At 37.8% G+C, this 14,411-nt stretch overlaps 3 protein-coding genes and 1 long non-coding RNA gene across 4 annotated transcripts; 1 reads left to right on the top strand and 3 right to left on the bottom strand.

The window, feature by feature from the left end:
• Positions 1–256: 256 nt before the first annotated feature.
• On the bottom strand, positions 257–7,022 carry LOC136244167 (rRNA methyltransferase 1, mitochondrial-like). The gene is made up of 8 exons (XM_066035703.1): positions 6,844–7,022; positions 5,980–6,110; positions 5,826–5,931; positions 5,705–5,766; positions 4,947–5,078; positions 4,266–4,359; positions 3,332–3,458; positions 257–2,595 (listed from the first exon to the last, which is right to left on the bottom strand). Exons 1-8 carry the CDS (start codon positions 6,934–6,936, stop codon positions 2,432–2,434), a joined length of 909 nt encoding a protein of 302 aa, XP_065891775.1. The 5' UTR covers positions 6,937–7,022; the 3' UTR covers positions 257–2,431.
• A 14-nt stretch (positions 7,023–7,036) lies between these two features.
• LOC136244165 (putative glycerol kinase 5) lies at positions 7,037–8,754 on the bottom strand. Its single transcript, XM_066035692.1, has one exon. It carries the CDS (start codon positions 8,682–8,684, stop codon positions 7,149–7,151), a length of 1,536 nt encoding a protein of 511 aa, XP_065891764.1. The 5' UTR covers positions 8,685–8,754; the 3' UTR covers positions 7,037–7,148.
• On the top strand, positions 8,734–13,624 carry LOC136244164 (sucrose-6-phosphate hydrolase-like). The gene is made up of 15 exons (XM_066035691.1): positions 8,734–8,925; positions 8,979–9,056; positions 9,107–9,221; positions 9,942–10,095; positions 10,329–10,392; positions 10,534–10,636; positions 11,172–11,265; positions 11,317–11,476; positions 11,913–11,980; positions 12,148–12,243; positions 12,294–12,408; positions 12,539–12,605; positions 12,768–12,867; positions 13,073–13,195; positions 13,248–13,624. The coding sequence occupies exons 1-15, from the start codon at positions 8,781–8,783 to the stop codon at positions 13,533–13,535; spliced, it is 1,770 nt and encodes a 589-aa protein (XP_065891763.1). The 5' UTR covers positions 8,734–8,780; the 3' UTR covers positions 13,536–13,624.
• On the bottom strand, positions 13,521–14,273 carry LOC136244176 (uncharacterized). Its single transcript, XR_010695067.1, has 2 exons — positions 13,852–14,273; positions 13,521–13,786 (listed from the first exon to the last, which is right to left on the bottom strand). It is a non-coding gene; the product is annotated as an uncharacterized lncRNA (long non-coding RNA).
• Positions 14,274–14,411: the final 138 nt, after the last annotated feature.

The following is a 14,411-nucleotide window of genomic DNA, read 5'->3' as shown; positions in this document are numbered from 1 at the left end:
ACAGTACGTAGGGAGAGAGACTCACCAATGTATCTACTGAATGTACTATTAGAGTAGTTAGGTGACTGCTCTATTACAGTATCTTGATCTTGTGCACACCCAATGCTGATCCCAGTGATCCGGGGTGGTTTAGGCCACTCCAATTGGTATTTATGTTTCTGGTCCCTTAAAATTAAATTCTAGATGCGGGTAGGTGAAATTCAGCAACCGCAAAATTATGAAGAAGTATTGTATACTACAATAAACATTTCACCATTACCATGTTGCATAAAATAAATAAGTGACATCATAGTTACAAAACTTAACAATAAATGGTAGAATACAACAGTGCAATATGAGTACATCATGATTATTTTTTGAATTTTGGGTTGTTTACAGTCAGTACATTGGGGATAATATTCCTTTTCACTCCATTCAATATCTTTTGCACAATAGACGCAAATAGGTGGATACTTCGTAGCGTAATAAAATTTTTCAGTTGGTTCATTACAAGCTATATCTCTTGCATAAGCATCAAGTCCCTCTGGTAACTCGAGATCACTCATTGATGCACTACATGTAAAGTGTAATCTCTTAAAGCTCTTTTGAACTGTAAACATTGGGTTCTTTTAAGCTTATGTTGAGAATGGAGCAATCACATTCTTCACATTGCAGCATCATATCATCATTCCTTACATGAATTGAGTTTAATGCAAATGGCAAGGTTTTCCTGTTTATTTAGCTTTTTGAAGCTAGGGCAATGTTTCTCACTAGTATCTGTTCCTTATACATCAGAAAGCACCTATAGTGACCTTCATCTCCAGGTACTGGGGCTGGTATGAAGTTGATAGATTAAAATATTTCCGTGGGCAATTTTGGAGGCTTGCAAATACTGTATTAAATGGATCCACATTTTTAAATTTGAAACATATACTTCCGTGCCCTACAGCAGTGGTCTAGAAATGCTTTAAGTTGAGGCTTTTTGTCTTTCTGCAATGTTATGCAAGATGACAAACTGTCATGAATAGAATGTAAATATGACCACATTAATTCAATTTCGTCATCTAACAACTTTTTTTCATCTTCTTTCCATAATTTGTGTCAAAAGAACTCTGGTGTGTGAAATACTATTTGGAAAAACCTGGTATTTTTAGCTGTATCTCGTAACTGTTTTAGATTATTACACTTTTTGACTTCATCCTCGAAATGATCATCCACCTTCTCTCCTACATATTATAAAGTTAAGAGTGGACATAATATGCTCCACTAGATTTCGCCAAGAATGGCATGGAGAGCACAAACAAAGTCCAAGTCAAATTTTAAAAAAATGATGAAATTAGAGCTACCTGCACTGATAAATAAGTTACTTGATGATTTGGCCCACCACCTGATACACTAGTAAAATGTTTTTCTACTTGACTATCCAAAATACGACAGCTCTGTTACATGACTCATAGGAGAGGAATTCTTTCAGCGATACATTAACTTGTCCTTGGTACCAAGAACCAGAAAACTCGTCAGGTATATTATTGATGAGAACCACACTTGGTATAATACCAAATTTCGTAAAATCATGGTCACCTACTCCAAAGCTTGTTTCCACTTTGACAAGCAAGTACTCTTCTCCCCCTTTTGGCTGCTGCAACTGGAAACCAAGGTTCCCGTATTTTTATTTTGTGTTCATCATCTAAACATGCCATTGTAGTAACTGATAATGGCAAATTCATGAAAATATCTGAACAGTGCGGCTGCATACTGTTGGAAATGTGATGATTGCACATGGGAAGAACAAAGAAATGTGATGATTAAAACAATCTTCACATATAGAATATACTACAAATCACAGAATTGTACAGAGGAATCCCTTTGAATCACACTGAATCATTTGTAGAGGCTCTGTAATGTGTTGGACACTCTCCTCTCAATTATTAACTCTTGACTATATGCATAGGTATAAGTGCTAGGACTATTAAATGGTGGTTGTTATGGTTAGCACTTAGATGGCATAGTGGTTGTGATGCACATTAAAGATTACACTTAGGTTGGTTATTGGTTGTAACTGTTGGTCAATGTGATAATAGCCTTTATAAGGGAGATAAATGTATGGTACATTCAACAATTATAAGGTTCCATCACAGCTATCCTCATACAAACTAAGGCTCATCTACAGTAGACAGCTTTATTTTTTGTAACTGGAGGTATCACTTAGAAATGGTACAACTCAAGGGAACATAGTTTATAATTTGACAACACACAGGAAATAAGTTTCAAATTGTCTTTCCCAACTGTTGTGGCTATGTCTTGTGTGTAGGTGTAGTACATCTATCTATGTGTGTGTAAGTACGCGCGCAAGTGTGTGATAGCACTGTAAAGGCTTGCGTTTGGAATACTGCTGCAACAGAGTCAGTAGCTATATCACTTCTACAAACTACAGTACCCCCAGTTTATTGTATCATGTTCTAGACTTGTTCACTTGTAATGAATGCAATACAATACCAGTAGCTACTGCCACATTAAGTGAGTCAAATGTAGAGGGTAGGTGACGATAAGGTGGTATTGATAACATCACACTGCATTCTCTTTTGATTGCTTCACTCACTCCATATCCTTCATTACCTGTATGATGGTAATATTGAATAGTAACCATATACTGTATTTGTAGAACACATACAATGAGACCTAGGACACTTATGGGCCAAATGGTCAAACCAAATTAAGCACCAATCAGGGGTACATTTTAGAGGGGTTTCCTGGGGTTCAGGAAACCCCTTCTGAAATTTTAACATTTAAGTTTGCAGCAGGAACACCAGACTATCTTAGTTTGGCAGTACAAACAGACAGAACAAATGGGAACAGGGCAGTATAGCTACAATGTAATAGGAAACTTAAACAAGGGTTATGTATTGAAAAGCTTTATAAAGATTGACATACTCTAATAGAGCAGTCAGATGTATTCTAATGGAGCAGTCAAACTACTCTAATAGAATGTTCATAAGGAACACAATTTGTATTAAAGAATAATAGACTTGGTAACTTAAATTTAAAGATAACACAGCACTATATCTTGAATTTTTAATTTCCATTGGAGATTTTGGATGACTATATGTCAATGCCTGACCAGCCAAAAACCATAATAATTGCCATATAGGCATTAAGCATATAATAATAGTTCATAGTTAAAATCATACATTTTGAAGCATTTTAATGTACATAACCTGTCAGTAGTTTTCCCTGCACCTATAAATCGCTACCAAATTTGGAAACCACCCTGGAAAATCCTGGATATGCCCCCATCAATTTCAATCAACCAAGGCACATGCTACTATACATGTGACAGAATTTTTGATCTTACCAATGACGATGACAGTTGGATGTTGAAGGTGGTATTCTGAACAAGAATGAACAGTAGCATTAGCTGTCTGGTCAAATACCTTGGGGTCACTGGTACCAACAACCTCCCAGCCATGAACAGAACTTTCCTACAGATCGTGAAACGATCACTGATATAGTGAATCTCTGTTACTTGTGACTGCTCTTAATATTAAAGTTCCCCTTGTGAGGGTGTGTATCAAAGCATTTTGTGACACAGCTTAAACTACCAGTATAATAGTCTTGTGCCCAACCTGGCCTGTGCTAATAGCACAAACACCGTCTGTTGACAATGCTCAAAATTTCTTGGGCCCACAAATGCAAAACATTGCAATCACAGTTGAAGAGTTAAATGTTCATTTTTGAGAAAACATTTCAATGTACTAGAGACAATCTTTCTTATCTAGTTAGTATTAGATAACAATTCACTTCTGATGAAATATCCTGTCACAATTTTTCCAGGTGAGATCAGAAAGCATAACTTGACAGCAAACTTCTCCAGTAAAAACTTTTACAAAACAGCTTCAACACATCTGCTTTTTACATCAGTACGTTCATTCAACTACACAAGTCCTAAATTCTGATTGGAAAGACAATGTTATCCCTGGATTTCACTTCCATGCCTAAGCATTGGCACCAGACAGTGTTTGCAACAGTAACACAGGCATGAGATCACCATTACAACAACAAGACCAAAGGAGTATCATTCACTGACAAAACAGCATAATCACATCTGTGCTCACAACAGAAGCCCCACACAAGCTTAAACCTTGCATATTGCAAAAAATTAAGCCTGTTTCCCAATAGTAAAAATCAATGTGACTTATAGGCTGTATATGGCCAGAGCAAGTATGTGTATAGTTAAGTTTGTAAAAACTGTACCAGCACTTAGCAGATAGAAGTATGACGTTTCTCACCTGTAGGAAAGCAATGATATTATTCACAGAGTAGACTGGCATCAGTTCCATAACTCCAGCACTGGCCTTGCTGACCACTGGTGACAAGAGACAACTAAAAAGGACACAGACAACTTTAATATACTACTATCTATTCATAAGGAGGTCACACTAAAACAGTGTTAAGGAAGAAGTCCATGCTCTTAGGGCTTAGTGCTATTGGCATACATATTACATACAGCACGATACATGGAGCAGAATAACTCTTTTAGGTTGAAGCTGCTGAACCACTGTGATCCTAATGGTACAGATGTGACTTGTTGCAGAGCCACATGTCCAAGTAGGCTTTCTTGGTTTGGTACTCAGGAAGGATTAGGAACAAAGATGTACTATAGAATTCATCAAGGATAAGAATATGTTATAGTAGCTAAACACTATGGCAGTTACAGATAGAAAAAGTGGTACATCTAAATCCACCATGGGACTGGACATATAATTCAAAACTTAACTCACTTGTCAAGCAATTTATAACTGTCAAATAAAGTACCCTAATAAAGCAGTTGGACAACATTGACCACTCTAATAGAATAGTCACACAGTAGTAATGAATATTTAGAGCCTTAGTGATCAAGATGTGTTACACTGCACACACATCATGTGACATGTTACAACACATTATATAGATAAAGTACTAACTCTTACTTGTTCTTTCCAGTGACAACCTTGTCCACACCAAGGTAGTAAGCACATCTTAAAATGGCACCAAAATTCATAGGATCGTGAATACCATCCAGTGCAAGTCTCACAGGTAAAGATGCTTGCTGTTCTTTAGAACTGAAAGGAATTAATATGTAACACATCACTAATGTAACAACACACCACCCAAACATGTTTATGTACTCTAATAGAGCATACACACTAACACAACAGTCAGTTTGATGGTTCAAATGTTTAAAAATTCTACACACCCAATAGTCAACACTAGTATTTGTAGCATATACAGCTACATACATCTTAGAGCTACTGATATTAAATGAGGTTTGACCATACCAACAACTGTCCTTATTAGTAGGTACATTCATTCATAAAAATTGGAGAAGTGGATTGTACACTCGTGATTTTTTTTCAAACAAGCACCTACTAAGATAAGGTATTATTCTTAAAAGAGTCAGTGGAAAAAGGGGATAACCACATTTGAAAAATAAAATGACTGCATAGTGGACATTAAATAGAATTTTCAGACATTCCTGAATTGCCGTACAATACAAATTTAAATTTGGTTGTGATTTGAACTTTTAAGTCCTGTTGTTAAATTTTGTGGAAACATTATCATATGGCTAATCTTAAAATGTGAGTTGCCCCCTTTTTCCACTGACCCCTTCAATTTTGACCTGGCAATGTACAGCTTGAAACAATTGTACTCATAGGGTGGGGTTCACAGTGAACATGTAAGTACAAACATTTTATATAAATCCTCACGAAATGATTTGAATTCTAATGGCTCAACATCCATAGCAATTCCCTGTAAATACAATAGACATGGCTCAACAAAAAAAAATATATATATATATATTCACATACTTGGTGGGCATTCTTTCCAGATATCCGTTCCAGTTTTTCTTTACCAATGTAGTGTATTTTGGTGTCATGCTGTCGTGCATGAGCATAGATCTTTTCAATAGTAACTCTATGTACAGAGTCTGCAACTAGCCAGAACCATTTTGTTATTGCTTACTGTTTTAGATCTCTGTTATTTACTTTGAGATCCTTTTTCATTAGAAGAGTATAAATCTTCCTTCGCTTGGCTATCAGCGTTGCCAAGCATGGTGCTACACCATAAATGTACTCTCCTTTTCTCTTAGGTATCTACACAAATATAAATAGATGTTGCCATGGTATTTAATTCTCTTAATCATTAAGGTGCACAATAATATTCTCACAGCATTGCCATTTTTCTATTGGTATGGGTGGAGAATCAAAGTCAATCCCCACCATTTCCCCTATTACGCCCAGGAGGAGGGAGGTGGGGAATAATATTGATAGGTGCATTACAATGTCAACAAATGGTAATTCTAATTAATAATCGCCCCTGTAAGGAACGATTTAGGTCTTTCATTACGAATGCTTTCTGCATATAATTACACTAGCTAAATTAAGCTGCGGATATCTCAGCTGTAACGTTTCATACCATAGATAATATAACCCCCCCCCCCCCGGGGATATTATCTATGGTCACACCCCGGGTCATACCCATACCCATCACTAGTCTCGTGCCCAGGCCGCTTTTTTTTCTTTTTGTGTGTGTGTGTGTGTGGGGGGGGGGGGGGAGGATTTTTTTTTCACCCCACACATAAAGAAAAAAAGCCGTCTGGGCACGAGACTATACCCATCACTAGTCTCGTGCCCAGACCGCTTTTTTTCTTTTCGTGTGGGGGCGTTTCGCTTTTTTCTATTTGTGTGGGGGCGTTTCTCCGCCCCCACACAAAAAGAAAAAAAGCGGTCTGGGCAAGACACCCACGAGAATAACCCATCACCCGATGCGATAAAGGTCTATATCAACCCAATTTTCATACAAACCAAACACATTTTAAAAACTAACTTTCTCGACCTCCTCCTTTTTCTTCGCTGATCTGGAGATAAACCTAGTACTGGACCTCGTACTGGACAGCAACCTTCTAGAGCGCACCAACATCACGCGATTACGTCGTCTTACCACGTGAGCAATTTTTACAGATTATCAATGGTCCAGGTGAAGCCATAGATGGTCAAACCGGTGATGCTATATACGACCACAAGGGAGTAGCGGTACTTTTGGCAGCTCTGCAGGTGTCCTATATACAGACCTTCAGCACTTGTGTTGCAAAGCCTTACACCACTCTGAATACACACAGTTTATAATACAATTTATTGGTACCAATTACAAGTCCTTTCTGAAGCCCTTAACCACTCTCTATAAGCACTCTCTTCTTTTATACAGAGACCTTTATCACTAGCACTGAATGAATTTTTAAGTGTCCAAAACTTCCTGAGCTCATCCCTGTCCCAAAACTCGACTGCCAATCCAGCAAGAAAAGTAGCACCCAGGACCGTCATGTCCAGGTTGTCTGGTCTTTGGATTGTCTCTCTCATCAGGTCACAAGCTAACTGTAGTACAAAGTTATTATTAGCTACACCTCCGTCCACCTTGATTGGCTTAACAGGAAAATGTAGTTCTTTGCGTAACATACTTCGGAGATATGTTAGCTGAAAAGCAAAGGATTCGAGCAATGCCCTCAGTACATGTTCTTTCTGTGTCTTGTGATTAAGGCCCAGTATTACAGCTGTGGCAGTTGGGTCTTCATATGGCACCACCATACCATCAAAGGCAGGCACAAAGGTTACCCCTCCTGAGTCAGCAACTGATCTAGCAATTTTCTCTGTATCCGCTACATCTTCAAACAGACCAAACTGCTTCGCCCATTCTACCACACTTCCTGTACTGGGAGAATGACATTCTGCAATGTAGCAGATTTCAGGTCCTATTTTCCAAGCGATGAGAGGATAGATGCCACTTGTAGACGCATGCACATAACTCCCAGTATTGATGTCTAGAAATGTTCCTGTGCCAAGAGAAGCTTTAATGTCACCCATGTCCCAACAGCACTGAGCAAACAGTGCACTTTGCTGATCTGCAACTAAACAACAAATTGGAATTTCTGCACCAAATATATCCTTGGAGACAGTCCCAAAGTCGCCGCTTGTGTCTTTTACTTCTGGCAAAATAGATTTTGGTATTCCCAGTAGTGTCAACATCAGGTCACTCCAACACAAGTAAAATGGATCAAACAAAAGTGTGCTGGAGGCATTGGTATAGTCAGTGGCATGTACTTTGCCATCTGTAAGCTTCCACAACATCCAGCTATCAAGACTACCAAAACATAGCTCCCCCTTTTCTGCCAATTCAAATGCATGTGGAATATTATGTAGTGCCCAGTACAGCCGAGGTGCCACTTGGACTGGTACAAACTTTGCCACACTTCCCAATAAGAAGCGATTACTGCGTGTAAAGAAATATGCAACACTAGAAAACATATGCAGCAGGTGTAATGGCAAACACCCATTCAGTCTGTCACAGTAGGGTGCAGATCTGCGATCTTGCCACGTGATTATATTGCATAATGGCTGTCCACTTGCTCTGTTCCACAACAAAAACGAATTTCTCTGACACGTGACTCCCAGACTAACAGCATCTTTCGGATTTAACTCACCAGCATCCAATGTGTCCTTCACTGTAGTTTTGAACGTGTTCCATATCTCTTCTGGTTCGATTTCTGAAGCTCCTGTTTCAGGATGAATGACAATCACAGGACTAAAACAACTTGCAATGGGTTTCGCCTGTTTATTAAATGCAAAGCATCTCAACTGCGTGGAACCGATATCGACTGCCAAAACAAAAGACATTTTCTACTTCCACTGTTCTCGCATGCAATTAATCCGAAGGTGCGCCTGCGCTAAAAGTCAGTCAGTGTGACTTTTAATTGAGTGGACTCTTCTCGAATGAATCAGTGCTTTGGATGCTGCATTTGGCTGACCCTGATATATTCTACAATTTGCAATAGCGTTCAGTTCAATTGGAAGCCAGGTTTCCACATTACACCTGAACGAGGATGGCTTAACGATCCACATCCAGCCTTTTCAAGAGGTCAGCCACGCCCATTTCTACCAGCTATTAGAACACACATGTTCTTCATGTAGATCCTAAAGGTCTGTATCATGTCTTCTATCAATGTAATCCGAACTCAACCCTCCCACCATGGGCCCCTGGACAACAAGGTAGCTATTATTCAGGGACTTGTTGAACCACCTGATATAACCCTGCACAGATCACTGGTGTCATGACAGTAGTGAGGATTTAGCTTCCTGGTCACATGATCCTACCCCTGGTATACCTGATGGATCAGCTTCAGGTTCAGTTATCCAACTAAACTATAATGGAAGGTATGCAGCTACCGAGCTTGGCATATAGCTAGTCAGTTATTGTGTAACTTTAAGAGTCAGTTAGCTATATGGTATGGATTATCTATGGTGTAGATGCAGGGTATAGAAATATAAATTAAAATGTGTTAGCAAAAATTGAGTGGTTTTTGGCACAACAAAGGAGTGCAAAGCAAGTTAGGGGCATGGCAAACGCATCAAAAAGGATATGAGACTTGTGCTCAGGGTATTTAGCTCAATTTTTTGGCTTGAATTGGTCATAATATCCATGGTTAATCTGCCTAGACCCTAGACTAAGCAAACTTCATCATGAATTATGTTTTCCATCGTATTTCATTGTTGCTGCTATATAATAACAAAGAAAAATAAATGTTGTTGGTCAGCATATAGGCAGGGAGAATGAATAGTAAGAGAATCTTTCAGAGTCTGCTGTAATTTGGAAAGATTCAATAATGAAATATCAGACCTCCCGCCAACACTGATGAATATCCCAAATTTGTGAATGAAGGGCAAGTAATCAAGTATAGCCAACAGTAGCACCTAGAGGAGAGACATGTATTTCAACATTTACAATATAGCGTGGAAGGGGGACACTGCATGGCCATGGAGGACTCAGTAGTTGTCTAGACATACTGAGGTACTCTAATATGTACTATTGATTGCAGCTGAATCACATTCCTGTGTGTGTGTAAATTACCACATAAATCTTAATTTCATTTGTAGTGGTGTGGCCATGTATGGCATATCTAAAGGGGTTGGTCTAAGTATTAGTATGGACAAGGATCTGATGAAATGGAACACTTCCTCATCTGCTCCATTAATCTCTATCCCCAACTCTATCAATGCTTCATATGTTGGTGATCCTCACATATGGCAGGTATAGCATGCATCAGTGTACCTCACCCAGCAGTTTATAAGTAAATATTAATGCTGCATAGAAGTAAGTCAGACAAATTAGTGATATAGCATGCCATTTCATCAAATCAAAACCTAATAAGTTCCATTTCTCAACTGTCATGTCATGTATGTTTCTAGGCAGCATTACTTTAAAGTAAATGTAGTATGTGTATGCATGTGTGTGCATGGCTACTGTTTTATACATACATATAGGAAGAGCCATCTGGTGATTACATGATGCTGCTTGGGTCCGCTGAAGGTGATCCAACTAAAATGGGTATGATCTACGTATATTATAGCTCACTTGCAATATTGATCTTTAAAGTACATAATACTTGTATTGCTGTACTACTACTAACCTACAGCCTAGTATAAACTTCTTAGCTTAAATCATTTACACATACATTTTTATTGATAGGGAGCATTCCTCAGGCATTATTATTTAACAGCAGTAACCTGATAAACTGGGAGTATGTTTCAACTGTGTGGATTGGAAACAGTACCCTTGGGCCTAGAGCAGAGTATGTGTGCAATGTGTATATAATATTACATTTCTACTTGGTTATTACAACAGCTAAAACAGTGGAACATTCTAATTGGTCCTGATATATTAGGATGTTCCATTTTAGCTGTTGTGAGTCATATGATGGGTATTAACATAGATGGTGAAATGGACCAGGGACAATGCTTGTAACAGTAAGATACTCCAATAGAACAGTCTAATACTCTAACTACTCTAACAGAACAGTCGATCACTTTATATTTCAATATTTGTAATTTCGTAACTTCCTCAATAATTGTAAGTATAGCTGCTCAATTTTTATTAGCAAACACTCATTACAGATATAAAATTTCTCTGGGTGTATTCCCCCAGACCCCCATACATGAGATCCATGTATGTTGTATGCTTCAAACTCCATTGTTTAACTTCAATTGTTAAAGTTGGCCCTCCTAACTCTTTGGTCTGCTCTGGGTACTAAACAAAAATACTTTTAATATTGTCAAGCATCTTAGCTTCACATTTATTGTCTTCTACCACTCGTACGCATCTTACAGATGTGTGGACATGTTTCCTATTACTGATCAACTCTATGTGTACATCTACTCTTCTCCCAACTTGGGGAAATCACTATGGTTTGTTGGCAAAATGGTGAGACTGAATACATAACATACTGCATAACATCATCATCATCATTTTCAGGGAGCTGATTACAAATTCCAAACAGTTTCAAAAGGAATGGTTGACTATGGTCACTTCTATGCTGCTAATAGTTTCTTTGATCCACATGGTAGGAGGATAGTGTATGGCTGGGTATCAGAGTCTCTATCTGATGATACTATTCATAATAATGGCTGGGCAGGTAACATGGCAGATGTCCTATGGTGGTTATAGTACATGCTAGTAGTTATTGTAGTGCTCTCCGTCACAACTCACAAACACATTGTAAATTACCTATAATAAGGTTTATAACAACCATAGCATGTAGTAGCTTAGAGTATATGCATAAATAAACTTTTGCATTGTTCACAATTGCATGTGACAAAATCGCAAAAGCTTCATTCATGATGGTTAATTCTTATAGCTATGTAGATTCATGGTTCGAATACGCTTTGCACAAAAGTTTGCCAGGTTTACAGTAGCTAGAATTTGTAAGGCTAGCAAACTACTGCATGTGTATGGTATTACCCATGAGATACTTTCAGGCTAATCCACTGAATCCAAAAGTCATTTGTACAAGCACAACAATAAAGGCTCACTATATAGCTATAATGAAAGTGTACGTTTTATATTCTTAGGTATGCAGAGTGTACCACGAGCAATATCACTGTCTCCTGATAACACCTTGTTGTTCAACCCTGTGGAGGTTAGTACTGTACAAGATGTGTCACATGAGAAGCTTAAGGGAAGGAAGATTGTAATTAATGCATAGAAATAATGTTCACCAGTAGCACTATAGGCAGTACTCAGGTTGTAGAGTCACAGATGGTTGCATTAAGGTCAGTGTCACTTATATACATGTTATGTTTACAGGAGCTAAGTTTGCTACATGGAGATCACTTGGGCTACTTTAATGAAATATCTCTTCCAGAAAATGCAACGTATGAACTTGGAGGCATGGGAAATCAAGTCAGTAATGTTTCATTATCGCTACATGTTGAATTATTGTCTCATATTAGCTCCACATGGTAGTGACCATAATGGGAAAGTTCTCTCCCAACAGCAAGGTGGGAATATTAGTTTTAGCTGATGAAAATATGAAAGAATTTACTGCTATTAATATCCAAAGTTCTGGTAAGTACTAGTCAGATACTCTGACATGATTACTATGAAGAAGTATGGCAACATTCTTTATATTGATCACATTTTACTTTATCATTTCTTGCAAGCTAATCAGTACAAAGAAGTTATATTGTTTCTTCAGGTTCCAACTGTAATCATATTGGACAATGGTCAACTGGTACAGATATACCAGGAGCAGATTATACTAAGTATGTGAGATTGGTGAATGCACTATGATAACAAGTATGCTATAATGAATATTATATACAAACTGGTATCACTTACCTGGTGTAACCACTGATAGTGCATGGGACATGCAAAGTGGAATAACATTATCCTGTTCTATGTTTATATACACATCCTGTACATAGTTTTAAGGTGGATGGACATGATCCAGCAGTATGTCAGAAAGCTTGTTGTGCAGACTCTGGTTGTGTGGCTTGGACTTTTGCTGATCCTCAGCCACTGCTGGTGAGTGCACCATTAATAACATATAATTAATTTATTATACTTATATTTTATCCCTTTATCCTATGGTATTTGTCAAAAACATGTACGTCATTTATAAACATAATATATGTGCTAAAGAGTACTAAAATTTCAAATTAAATTAAAGTTTCTGTACAAATCATACACGCTCAGTAACTGCTTTTACATGTACATACCACACTTGTAGACTGACTATGGTAACAACTCTGCATTCACTTGTGTATCTCATGAGACTTGTTGTTGGCTAAAAAATGCCCACTCATCTCCTGTACCACGTGTGAACTGCACATCAGGAACCACTTCAACTCAGGTGAGATCAGTGACCAGATTACCCAGTGTGTGATATGTGCTAACTCAATTAGTTACAACTGGAAGTTTCAACAACTAATTCAAGTTTACTACCTGCCACTAATGTAACAAAGTCGTCTTATACTGCTCAAGTGAATAGCCATGACCAGTTAGTCACTCTGGAGATAATGGTAGACAAGAGTGCAGTGGAGGTGTTTGTTAACAAGGGTGAAGCAGTGATCACATCCCGAGTCTACCCTACCCTAGCCAGCTCCAATAGCGTTGTCCTTTTTACTGAGAATACTTCAGCAATATTTACTGTTGACGCGTGGGTAATGAAGGATGCATACAAAGAAACATAATTGATTTTTATTATATGTGTTCCGAACAATATGTTGCATGCACTTGTGCACACACTTTCACACATTTTTATTTTGTTTGAAAATGTCAACTTTTAGTGGTATATACCATTTGGGATGGTTACTGTATAGATAACGTTACAACAAAATCTAAATTTCTAGCATCGATATCGGCAGCCAGATTGTTGATTGGTGTCTTTCAATTCTACATGTATAACACCATCTTCCTGTTCTTTAATAATATGGTCTAAAACCTATAGCAGTTTCAAAAATTTACAACTTTAAAGGACTGACATGTTTTAGTCTGAGACGGTCTTACCAAACTCATTCACTGTAGACACCACTATGAAGTCTTTCATTCCAAAATCGAAAGCTCTTTGTCTTGCCTTCACCTTCATACTTGCATTTTCAGAAGGTACTAAGTCACTCTACAATGATGAATAAAAACATATGTATTAAACATATAATTCAGTGCTGGTCACTGTAAAGTGTTAATAATAATACTAGAAGAGTCATTCCATGTCAACTCAACAAGAAAGTTAGGGTCACCTCTTGGACTTTAGTGTTTGTAGTAACTGTGGTGCTCATCACCCATACAATTTTTTGACCGTCACCATGCGGTTTCTGATTTAGCTATGCCGACCACGAATATTTTGAATAGTTCAATTGATCATAAAAAATTCATTGATTGATTAACTTTTCAAGTGATCTATAGCTATCACCCTAATTAAGACAAGTATAAGTAATTTGGTCATCTACACATGCATCTATAGTGGACAACTTCAGTCATTGTTTTCTTGCTTTTTATTTCTAGTTCAGTGGGTTCCCTTCTCTAATATAAAATTTCCCTTATACTTGTTTGTTTACTATTTTTGTAAC

Source organism: Dysidea avara, chromosome 14 (assembly GCF_963678975.1).
Source record: "Dysidea avara chromosome 14, odDysAvar1.4, whole genome shotgun sequence".
Classification (NCBI taxonomy): Eukaryota; Metazoa; Porifera; class Demospongiae; order Dictyoceratida; family Dysideidae; genus Dysidea; species Dysidea avara.
Note: the sequence above shows the minus strand (reverse complement) of the source record. Positions and strands in the feature narration are given on the sequence as shown.

Excerpts from the sequence above, each read along its gene's own strand:
- LOC136244167 (XM_066035703.1), bottom strand. The coding sequence starts at position 6,936 with ATGTTGGTGCGCTCTAGAAGGTTGCTGTCCAGTACGAGGTCCAGTACT. Across the intron at positions 5,932-5,979 it reads AATAACAGAGATCTAAAACA|AGTTACTATTGAAAAGATCT; the intron begins GTAAGCAATAAC and ends CTCTGTACATAG. Across the intron at positions 2,596-3,331 it reads TCCAACTGTCATCGTCATTG|GTAATGAAGGATATGGAGTG; the intron begins GTAAGATCAAAA and ends ACCATCATACAG.
- LOC136244165 (XM_066035692.1), bottom strand. The coding sequence starts at position 8,684 with ATGTCTTTTGTTTTGGCAGTCGATATCGGTTCCACGCAGTTGAGATGC.
- LOC136244164 (XM_066035691.1), top strand. The coding sequence starts at position 8,781 with ATGAATCAGTGCTTTGGATGCTGCATTTGGCTGACCCTGATATATTCT. Across the intron at positions 8,926-8,978 it reads ACATCCAGCCTTTTCAAGAG|ATCCTAAAGGTCTGTATCAT; the intron begins GTCAGCCACGCC and ends TTCTTCATGTAG. Across the intron at positions 12,244-12,293 it reads TTGGAGGCATGGGAAATCAA|CTCCACATGGTAGTGACCAT; the intron begins GTCAGTAATGTT and ends GTCTCATATTAG.